This window comes from Vigna unguiculata, chromosome 1, assembly GCF_037176805.1.
Source record: "Vigna unguiculata cultivar grain cowpea cultivar isolate G323 ecotype 2 chromosome 1, ASM3717680v1, whole genome shotgun sequence".
Lineage (NCBI taxonomy): Eukaryota > Viridiplantae > Streptophyta > Magnoliopsida > Fabales > Fabaceae > Vigna > Vigna unguiculata.
This window is the reverse complement of record NC_140792.1, coordinates 10,163,749-10,175,429: the sequence shown is the minus strand read 5'-3', so window position 1 is coordinate 10,175,429 and position 11,681 is coordinate 10,163,749. Positions and strand designations below refer to the sequence as shown.

At 32.7% G+C, this 11,681-nt stretch overlaps 1 protein-coding gene across 1 annotated transcript; it reads left to right on the top strand.

Annotated features, from left to right (window-relative positions):
• Nucleotides 1–1,837: 1,837 nt before the first annotated feature.
• LOC114184665 (defective in cullin neddylation protein) lies at nucleotides 1,838–11,432 on the top strand. Its single transcript, XM_028071982.2, has 11 exons — nucleotides 1,838–2,060; nucleotides 2,395–2,456; nucleotides 2,951–3,087; nucleotides 3,595–3,653; nucleotides 3,797–3,820; nucleotides 4,577–4,659; nucleotides 4,742–4,806; nucleotides 4,921–4,970; nucleotides 9,557–9,658; nucleotides 9,779–9,838; nucleotides 10,850–11,432. The coding sequence occupies exons 1-11, from the start codon at nucleotides 2,058–2,060 to the stop codon at nucleotides 10,982–10,984; spliced, it is 780 nt and encodes a 259-aa protein (XP_027927783.1). The 5' UTR covers nucleotides 1,838–2,057; the 3' UTR covers nucleotides 10,985–11,432.
• The last annotated feature ends 249 nt before the right edge of the window (nucleotides 11,433–11,681 follow it).

The window sequence follows — 11,681 nt, the reverse complement described above, 5'->3', positions numbered from 1 at the left end:
AGTAATATTATATAATATAATATAATATAATATAATATATATATATATATATATATATAACATATTTCTCATTCTCTTTGTTTTTTGTTATACACTTTGTTTACTCTCTCAATTGTCTGGTTTGTTTTTCAAGATTTAATTTTGAAGGTAATTTTTCTTCTTCTTATTACATAATTTTTACTCTCTGTACATGATTATGTTCAAATAGGTGTTCCTCAATTTCATTCTATAGAATAATTTTTAGGTTACACATTTGATTATCTTTATTTATTTATTTATTTTCATGAAAATGTTTGACTCTTATTTTGTAGCTCTTCTTTTTGTTACTTTGGTTATACACTTTTTTACTCTCTTTTAATTGTTTGGCTTGTTCTTTAAGGTTTAAGCAGATATTCAAGGTACTTTTCCTTTTATCATAATCTTAATTATACATTTTTTTTTTCCGTTATGTTATGTTCAAATGGATATTCTCAAATTTGGGTCACACATTTAATTATCTTTACTCCTTTATGATAATGAATCTGATGAAGAAGGTACATTATATTCTAGTAATTAAAATTTTCAATTTCAATTATTATATCATATCTAATTTTTCATATTTTTTCTATGTATAGGTGGATCGAATGCAAATGAAACCACTGATCATTTGTAAAATTAATAAATATTTTGGTTATTATAAAATTTTAGTAATGTGTAATTTTTTAGCTTTTATATAATTATTTGAATTTTATTTAGTTGTTATTTGATACTTTAATTTGAGATTTATACTATTATAATATTTTTCTTAATATTTGACATCATGAAAATCAAAAAGAGTATGTTATTTTAATATTGAATATTTTGATAGTATCATGATTCCGTTGGTGTGATTTTTAAATTTTTTTTATAAAAAATATTTAATTGATATATGGAACAATAAAAAAATGGGTATGAGTATGGGTATAAGAAAATACCCGTTACCCGGTGGGGATGGGGATGGGTCAAAAGTTGTATACCCGTTGGGTTTGGGGATGGGGATGAGGATGAATTTTTATTATGGGGATGGGGATGGGATCATGATACCCGTACCCGCCCCGCCCCGTTGCCATCCCTAATTATAAGGATATTAAGCCACGATTTTAACAATGTTGTCGTACTGAAAACCGTGGCCTAATGCCTACAACAATGGCCACTTAGACTACGGCTAAGAAACTGTTGTCTAAACTTTAGCCCACGATTTTTACGATTTAGGCCATAGTTTTGTGGTGTTGTCTAAAATACTTTTTGTTGTAGTGTTATATTATAGTAACATTTATAAATTTTTATCAAAATAAATTATAAAGTTATGATATATATATATATATATATAATAGTTATTATAAATAATTTAATTTTTGTTTTACATACAATTGATTATAACTATTTAACAAAAGCACTTTCAAATTTTAAAGGTAGTCTTTTTAAATAATGCAAAATGTATGTTAATAAATTCAAAAATACACAAAAAAGTAAAAGAAAGTAAAAAAAATGTCCATCAAACAATAGTTAAATTATTCTATTTATATTATTAAATCTTATAGAAAAAACACTTTTTATTTTGATAGATAGTTTTTTTATGTAATGAAAACTAAAATTTAATTAATAAATATAAAAGTATAAAAAGTATAAAATTTTTATTCCAAACAATAAATTATAAATCCAAATTTAAATTTTCATTAGTAATTATTATAGCTGATAAATTATGATTACTAATGGTTTATACTTTAATTGGTAAATTTCTATTATAAGTAAATGGTAATTACTGCAAGTATTTTCATATAAATTTTCCAGGAAAAGGAATTATTTTCCAAACTTTGTGTTCAGAAGGAACCCCGTGGACACCAATTAGCAACATTATTCTCTCTCCTCCGCGGGGTTAGTAGGGTCCACTCCTGACTGAGCGAGAACCAAAACTCACATTTGACATTCATCTCTTTCAAATCCCATTCTGAACCAAATTTCAATTCCACCAAAACCCTAATTTCCTCTCTCTCGGGCCCTGAGATCTTTTCGTTTTGGGATTTTCTCCACCATCAGCAATGGTCTGTTTTCTTATCTTCTCCGATTTCTGTTTTGTTCGCGTCTGAATTTGTTTTTAACTATATAGTTACACAAATTCTCTATCCATGGTTTGTGATTATTTTTGGTTATATATTCATGTAGAAATTGTTTCTTGCCATCATACCCTTTGAGTCTCCCTTTTAACGGTTTGAGAATTTCTTTTTGGCTATTGGAATGTAAGGACTTGGATGTTGTAATGATTAACAAGATGCTTTTAAGACGTGTTAGATATTAGATTTGAACTTATTTATGATGTGTATTATGATATGGGTCATGTTAATATAAGCTATTTTGTTGTTCTTATTTGAGCTACAGCACAAATTGGGGAGAGGTCATCGCGACAAACTCCAGCAGTTCATAACAATAACTGGAGCCAGGTGATCTTAGAGCTGCCTATGATTTATTTATTTTTTATTTCATTTAAAGGTTTTAAATTACAATTAGGATGTGATTTTATAAATAGTGTGTAATTGAACTATGCTTCTTTTAATATCATGTGTCCTTAGGACGTAGGTTATGGGTTTTCAATCCAAGGAACCTCAAACATTTTCAGATAAAAAACAGAAACATACTTATAGACATTCAATCTTTGGTTGAGCACACTAAGTGGGTATATCTATGTTTCTGTTTTTGATCTGAAAATGTTTCATTTTCATTGGCTTGATTACTTTTTCTGATATTGACAGGGAAGCTGTGATCATTCTGAACATAGTTTTATATCAATTATACTTGTTATTTGTTTCTTGCTTCTGCTGAACTTTTTTTTTTTTTTTTTTTTTTTGTGGGCATTACTTTTGAATTTATATGATGCAAGTCAATTGCATCCTTAACTTCTGACATATTTGAGAACTATTTTTTTTCGCATTTTCAGTGAGAAAACAGCACTGCAGGCTCTGAAGGCTAGTGATTGGCATATTGAACGAGCATTTGATTTCTTTTATAGCCAACCCCAGCTTAAAACATTTACTGATTCTAGACACTTAGAGGAGCTATACAATAGATATAAAGGTTAGTAACGGATGTGGAAATAAATTTGAGACACTAATCTTTTTAAATGGTCTGGTAAAGCACAGCAACCTATTGATCTGAAAACATGAAAGATGACTAAAAAAGGTGTATTTTCTATAAAATTCTTATCAACCATGAATGATTTTTCTATTACTTGAGGTTTCACTTTGTGAGTAACAAGTAAATTAGGTTACATAGTTTGTTGTTATTTGAGAAGCATGAATGTTTCCTCCCTATTTAAATTTAATTACTTCTTTTTAATTAAACTTGGAAGCATTAATAGAGTATATCATGGAAATTAGCATCAATTCCCCAATGTTGCTGTTCCCTTACCTGAGCATAAAGTATGTTGGATATGAGATCCAATAACTTTTGCACGTGAGCTTACATTAAAGAATTTGGTCAACACAGTTTATATTTTGGCCGAGATGGATATGGTTACCAATCATTGGAGCATTGTATATTATGCCTGTCTTCTAATCCTTTACTGCTCTAATTTCTATACAGATCCATATGTTGATATGATTTTGGTAGATGGCATCACTCTCCTGTGCAATGATATCCAGGTTCTTTGTCTCTGAATGCAAATTAATTTTATCGATGTCTTGATTTATCAATTTCCAGCGTTCTTAGTTTTGATTCTTTTACAAGGTTAAGATAGTTTTTGTTTGAAGTCTAATTGATATTTGAGTCTACTTTTCCTTTGCAGGTGGATCCTCAAGATATAGTAATGGTATGGATATGATTCAAACATTATTTCATTTCTGCATTGTGCTAATTGTTTGGGTTTCTTTCCCCGTAATCCTATGTATAGAAGACTGCTATTTAAATAGTGAGTGATTATCGATGTTACAGACACTCGTTTCATTAGGATGATTATTGTGAAAATATTGGAAGTAATTATGGTTATTCAAGGTTGCCTTTATTTTCTTGCTAGTTATATGTGCGTGGCTAATAAGTTATGATAGATGGAATGCAGAGATGGAGTATGGATTCTCTACTGATTTTTTGGCGCTGTCCCTCTGCTGCCCCATCAAGATTTTAGTATATAAAAAAAGTTTTTGATATATTTTAAAATATCAAATTCAATGTACATCAATGTATTCGGAAGGCACAACAGACAACACTAAAAACACAAGAGAATCCAAATTCTGCAAAGCTGTCTAAAGCTTGTTTCACCATCAGTTATTTTCCTTCATGTAAAAGCTCTAAATTTAAGAGCTGACAAATATTAGCTAGAACAAGGTAAGACTGTTTCAAGGAAAGAAAGCAAAGAATAATAAGGCTGGCTGATCTGTGTAACTGGGTGATGATTGGTTCCTGTTCGATGGAAACTAAATATGCAATAATTGTAAATGAAAAGTTTATAATTAAATGAGTAATTATTGAAAATAGAATTAAATGCGATGGAGCGAACTTGGTTGAACAATGAGTGTATGTAGATGGTTTGAGAATGCTTTAGGTGACTAGGAATGTTGAAAATTTTCAGTTAGTTCTTTCATGGCACATGAAGGCTGGCACCATGTGTGAGTTTTCGAAGAAGGAGTTTATTGAAGGTTTACAATCTTTGGGGTATGTATTCTGTGATTTTGTAATGATTTTTTGTTTTCTGAAGAGACCTGTCTCAGTTGAAAACCTTAAAAATTTGTTGCAGGATTGATTCTCTGGAGAAGTTCCAAGAAAAGATACCATATATGCGCTCTGAGCTGAAAGATGAACGTATGCTCAAAAATGGTTTTAGTCATATAATTTATAATTCATTTATCACTAGAAATTATCTCCAGCAATTTTTAAAAGGTCCCTGAAATATTATCACTGTTTTTCCCTGTCCAGAGAAATTCCGTGAGATCTATAACTTTGCTTTTGGATGGGCAAAAGAGAAGGTATGGATTGACGTGTTCTTGGCCCCTCTTCTACTCTGTAACTGTAATATAGCTTAATTGCTTTTGGGCGAAATACAATATCATATGTAAGATAACCACTGTAATGAAACACGGAAGATCTTGGGAAACTGAGTCAAACTATAACAAATTTGATTTATTGATTAATAAATTTGAGTTGTCGTTCAAAATTGTTTTTTTATGTTCCTTTATTTTAAAATTTATGGTCTAGATTTTCTAAAATACTGTATGTTGAATGGCATTCAAAGATTTGGAACACCGCTTGAGGCTTTCTTACGTAGTCAATGACACTTATTAAGTGATCCCTCTTCTTCTTTCTTGCTTCTGAAGTTTTAGATATTCTTTCTTGCTACTGAGGTTTTAGATGCTGTCTATTGTTTTATTTCTATCCTTCCCCCTCAGATTTTCTGCTTCTGGTATATGATTTTTTTTTTGTTAAAATAAAAATTTGATCCCTGCAAACTATATTGTTTTTTCATGTGAGTCATACATAAAAAGCCAGCATCACATCAACTTTTCAGTTACAATTTTGACAAAGGACTGGTTTGTAAACATGTATTTTCATGTAAGAACTGAATTGTAGGGTTTTTTATTATTGGGACCAAAACAAAAAAAGTGTATCAAATGCAAGGTCTAATTAATTAGTTTAAATTTTCAACATTGCTCATTTATGGTGACTGGAATTAGTTAATATTCATTAGCAGAAAATTCTTTACTAGTGATGAAAACCTATCCAATTCTTGTGGATATGCTGGGGTTGCTTGTTGTTCTTCACTAATATTGAAGTATTTATTATTATTATTATTATTATTATTATTATTATTGTTGTTGTTGTTGTTGTTTATGATTAATAGTATTGCATTTCATTCTTTTGGTGGACCCACTTACTGTGTCAAGTAGTGGGAACTTTCAATGCTTAGTTACCTGGAAATATACATGTTCTAGAATGTATTTCATGTTGAATAGTCTATATTAATGACTTAATAGTCTGAGGACCATGGGGTTTTTATTTCATTCACTATCAGTAATAGAAATGATGTTAACATTCTCTGCTTGATTGTACAAGATCTTGGAAATGAGGGTGCAAAATGGGTTAGTGTTCTAATAGGTCTTTGTTATTAATGAATGAAAAAATAATAGTAACTTGCACAGAATAGAAAAGAAATGCTGACAAATTAGAGTCAAGCTCCCCCTAGTCAGCTTGGTACTCTGGACTACCAATTCTACTACCGGAATCTCCATGTGTCCCCACATGATTATCCCCTCCCTTTTTATAGCAAACTCTTGCATACATATTCTCTTTCCTCTAACTAATTCAATTCCCCCACCACTAGTGGTCTGCTTATTCCCTTTTTAGTCCTACGAGAGTACACCTTAAAAGGCTTTTCAATTATGGGTTGGACCTCAACAATTACACCCCATTATGAAATCAGTCTTGTACTCAAGGCAAAAGAAAGGAAATTTCTTCTTGATGGATGTGGCAGGCTCCCAAGTTGCTTCTTCTAAAAAGGTTGGGATTTTCACAAAATAATCCATTCCAAATTCCCATTGTGGCTACTGATGTGTATTTCTAGAACTGCCTCTGGTGCAATTGGTTTAGAATCTCCCACTTTTAAACTAGGGGTCTAAGGTGTTGCCATAGAACAAGTTTTGAGGAGCCTCTTTAGTTGGGAGACATGAAAGATTGGGTGTATGTCGGTTGTTTCTGGCAATTATAACTTATAGGCTACCTCTCCCATGTGTGAAACAATTCGAAAAGGGCCAAAATAGTGAGGAGACAACTTGGTGTTGATATGATGAACTACGTAATGTTGACAATTGGTTGAATTTTAACATAACTCAATCCTCGACATCATAAGTAACATTTGAGGTGATATTTCTTCTTAAGTTGCTCTTCTGCTGAAGGTAGAATTCAAGTTGTCATCATGGTCAGTCAACACTTACCACCAACAACTGACAAAGAGCTTCATCATGGTCTGTATCTTGCAACTGACAACTCTTGATACATGTTTCATTGGTGGATGTTAAAAGCGTGAAAATGCCATGGTGTTCTTTTTCATTCATCTCCAAAAGAAATTGATAGCAATCCTTTTATAAGTTTTGGTAAATTCAGAATGGCCCCGAAAACTATATCATGAAATTCAGCTAGAAGCAAAGGATTATCGTAGAGGCTTTTAGATAGCATAAGTCGGCCCTGTAAATATGATAGACTATCCCAAAACACATAATCAATTCAAGAATTGGAATTATATTGCAACTCATCCTAAATGCTAGACAAAACTTGATTTTGTTAGGGTTTACTTCATATTGCGGGGAAATCCACTTAATAAAAGCTAATTAAAATAAAAATAGCAGTGGATTGTGCATGCGGGGGATAAGCAAGAGGGTAATGGTCTTGCATCAAAACTACATCACTACTTGAAGCATCACAATCTATAAAGAATACTTTAGTGGCATTTGGCAAAGCTATCACACATCACAAGGAATGTAGCTAGACATTATGAGACAATTAAAAGCTAGCAATTGCCCCTCTCCTCAATGAAAGCACTTCTTCTATATGAGTCCATTAGGGGCTGGGCTATCTTACCATATGCTTAGTAAATCATCAATAGTACTCTTAGAGGTGAGCAATCACATGTGTATATCTGGACATACATGGGTAGCCCCTAATTGCTTCCACACCTAAATCAAAGTCCCTTGCTACATTAATCCATCATCTCATTGTAACATGATTGTGCTTGCCTCCAAGGCAAAGGGTAAGTCCGAAAAAGGTGGTCCAACTTTGGCTCTTGAGTATTTGGCCCATTTGAGCTGCCAACAGATTGGAGTGAATTGGATTTGATGTGTGCACTAATGGGGGTAGTATGTAGCAATGAGGTAGAACAACAAACTAAAGTGGAAGTGCTCCGACCAGATGTACTTCAAAGAGGCATGATTATCGAGCGTGTGTTCTAACTAGTTAACCATTGAAATTAATTTGCTCTAGGGGTAGGCACATTTGAGCCTTCCTGAGCCAACTAGTGGGGTCATCACCCTATGAAGGGAGAGAATTCAATGCACTTCATATAGAGATGATAGTCATCAATAATTGAGTTATGAGAAAAAAGAAGTATTGGTTACATGTAGAAGAATACTCAAGGGAATAGGGAAAACCTTTGTTAGATATTGTGAAGATACCGTTAATTACAATATCTTATGTTAGTTATAATATTATGTTTATATGGGCTTAGCCCATATTTTCTTCATTATTCTTCATTATAAATATATCACCCTATGTTTATTTTCTACACAAGGAGAATTAACCCTGCACCTAGTTTTCACTACTTTAACATGGTATCAGGGTCATGAGTTTGAGCCTATCCTAGTAAAATCTTTTGTTTATTGGGCCTATTATGCCACCTGCTATTGGATTGCTATCGAACCACCCATTAATATCTAGTTTCACGTTCGTAATGTATATATACCTTGACGTGACGGGAGTGTATTGGAAATCCCACATCGACTATATATAAGGTGAGTTTACAATATATAAAAGGGTGCAAACCTCATCTTACAAGTCAATTTTATAAGGTTGAGTTAGGCTTAAAGTTTACTTTTTATCATAGTATCAAAGCTTAGGTTCTTTGGTAGTCTTATACAAACATTTTTTTTTTGTCGCCGTCGCAATCGTCGTCATTGCTGCCGTCACCAGAGTTGCCTTTCACAAATGGTATGAGGATCGTCAAAAACCTGGTTCCACTGCTTCTGTTGCACACACACGTACATCTATTGTTGGCCTAAATCAATCTACTTCCCTTGGATCTTTGGTTCTTGACTAAGGTGCCCTGATCATATTATGGTTAATAAATCCTTGTTTTCTTCTCTATCTTCTACGGGTTGTTTACCTTCGGTTACCATGGCCTATGGATCTAAGGTCTTATTCCGTGTTGGTACTGTTAATATGTTTCCTTCTTGTCCATTGATAATGTTCTTTATGTCCTTGAGTTTCCATTTAACATATTATCCATCAGTTGTCTCATCTGTTTCCTTGATAGTGTTATTTCTTTTACCAAAAGAAGTTAGTTAGTTGGTGTTTTGTAATCTGTCTCCCTTAAATTAGGCCTTTATTAGAAAGGAGGGCAGATTTTGAGTAGTACCAAACTGGACAATTCCCAGTGTGAAAGGAGTAGACTCCTTTGTGTATAAGTTTTTCTTTTGCAATCCAATAAACTCCGGGATGAATAAAGCCCTTTTTTCCTTCTGTGATTACAGAAAGCCTAACAACTAGTTCTGTGCATTTCCCTTTTTGGCCTACGAGAATACACCTTAAAAGGCTTTTCCATTATGGGCTGGACCTCATCATGTTCTGACTCTTGAAACGAAGGGACATTAAAGTAGGATGCAAATGGTTTATTTGCCTCCAATGAGCTTTGCTATACCTTGGCAAATGTGAGACCCATGACTGACACTTGAGCATCTAGGTTTAGGTTTAAAGTCAATGTTTAATTTAGTACTGTTTTGATTCTTTCCTTTTGAATGAGTAATATTACTGGGAAACAGTAATATTCGAGTTACCTTTATTTATGCAGGGTCAAAAGTCTCTTGCATTGGATACAGCTATTGGTATGTGGCAATTATTATTTGCTGAGAAGCAGTGGCCACTGGTTGATCATTGGTGCCAGTTCTTGCAGGTAATATAATTAATTTTTTTTGATACACCTTTTTAACTTTCTTTTATTTTTTTGGTAGATCAAAAATATCTTCTAATACTCGCTCATTTTACTTCAATTGAAAATTTTGATACTACTTAGGCTCGGCATAACAAAGCAATATCTAGGGACACATGGTCTCAGCTTTTGGAGTTTGCTAAGGTAAACTAATGGACTATTATACCTATACGGTGTCCTCATGATGTGGATATACACTTCCTATCTTGATATGGATTTATTGGCGCATGAATATTTCAATGAATGCTCTCTACTTGTGTACTGTTGGTCATGCTTGCCTGAGCTCTAAGACTAATTATCTAGAATGATAGCAAGGAAAAGGATATCTGGTTGTGTCTTTTACACTTTTTCTAATTGTCTGTGGTCATTTCCTCACGGTGAAATAGTATTCAAGCTACTTTACCTTGAATCATAGTTCTTTCTTCTAGTGTGACTGCTGGGGTTTATTCTAGGGTTATTATTGCCTTTTTTAATTTGTTTTGGGAATAAAGTGGAAATGTGGGGCAAACAGGAAGTAAACTGGAATATGAAATATGCTGTATGAATATTATTAGGGTTAAACGCTTTTACTGGCAAATCAAAAAGTTCTCACGATACTTTTTCAAACGAAACCACGATCTTATTGCATTTGACATCAATTGTTGCTGTAGTAATATCCGCAAGAAGAAGTCTACGATGTTGAAATTTTATTTTTCTAGTCTCCATCCTTGGTTTTGCTGCAATTTTTTGAAAAACAGAAAGATAATGAATGTCAAATCTTAGTTTTTTCTTAGTATCTGATAAGTTATACATGGGGAATATGTTTTCTTTAGGATGTGAAACGTGAGTTTTTCTACTCCAATATGCAGAAATATATTTCCAATAGTATTACAAATGCTTCTTCTTTCTACTCCCAACCCTAAAAGAGTAGCCAGGATATAAAAGACCTCTATTGGGTTTGGTTTTTACTGCTGACAAATTAGTATTATTATAAGCCATTTGAGTCGTAAAACTTTATCTTTATTCTTCTTGGTCGCCCACCACTTGATTTAGAGGAACTCTTTTTTGATTGTACTGTTTTTGGAAGTTACAACGCTGGTGCTTTTATCATAGTAAGTTGTTTAGTTTTATGAAGTAACATAGAACCCACTAATATATTTGTCATGTTCTTTGCAGACTGTTGGTTCAAATTTATCTGATTATGATGCTGAAGGTGCCTGGCCATATCTAATTGATGAATTTGTGGAATATCTGAACGAGAATGGAGTCATCCAAAATGGTCTCATCAACGATTCTAGTCTAAAACGGTGATGCATTCAGATTTCAGTAAATGGCTATTTAAGAGAATTTGATTGGTCTCTTGTGATGAGTTGTGCCATTCTGTGATTAAACTCCTCTTTGTTATTAAGTGGGATTCAGTCCATAATTCAAAAGAGGACATGGCTGCTAGAGCAAACTCATTCTTGCTAACAAGTAGTAGCATCGTTTGAGATTTTGTTGATATGGAATATGAATTTCCTTGGGAGTATTGTGGAATTAGTAACGGGAGCCTACTGATTCCACAGTGTTATAGTTTCTGGTCTCTCTTTATTTAATAATTAATTCTTGTACGATGTCTTGTTATATAAGAGACTTGTGTGATTGTGATTGGCTATCCTTGTTTCTGATCTACTTTCATCTTGTAAAATATGGCACCACGATATTAAAACATTCATGAAATACAGAAAGGGGGAATGGAACTATTGTGTGGTTTGTTTTCCTTTGAAGTATTCAGCACAGTTTCTTGCATTATTGGTTTTATATGCTCTTGTGTGTTTATCTTTATTTGGTTATTTAAAACTGCTCTAGATATGACACAAATACATAATATTTGAGGGGTAATATGAAAGACTTTTAGGTTCAAGGGACTTAGTAAATATATATATATATATATATATTTTTGAAAATTACTTATTTAAGAATTATAATTTTATAGATTAATACAGCTGATTACGGGATATGGGTGGAA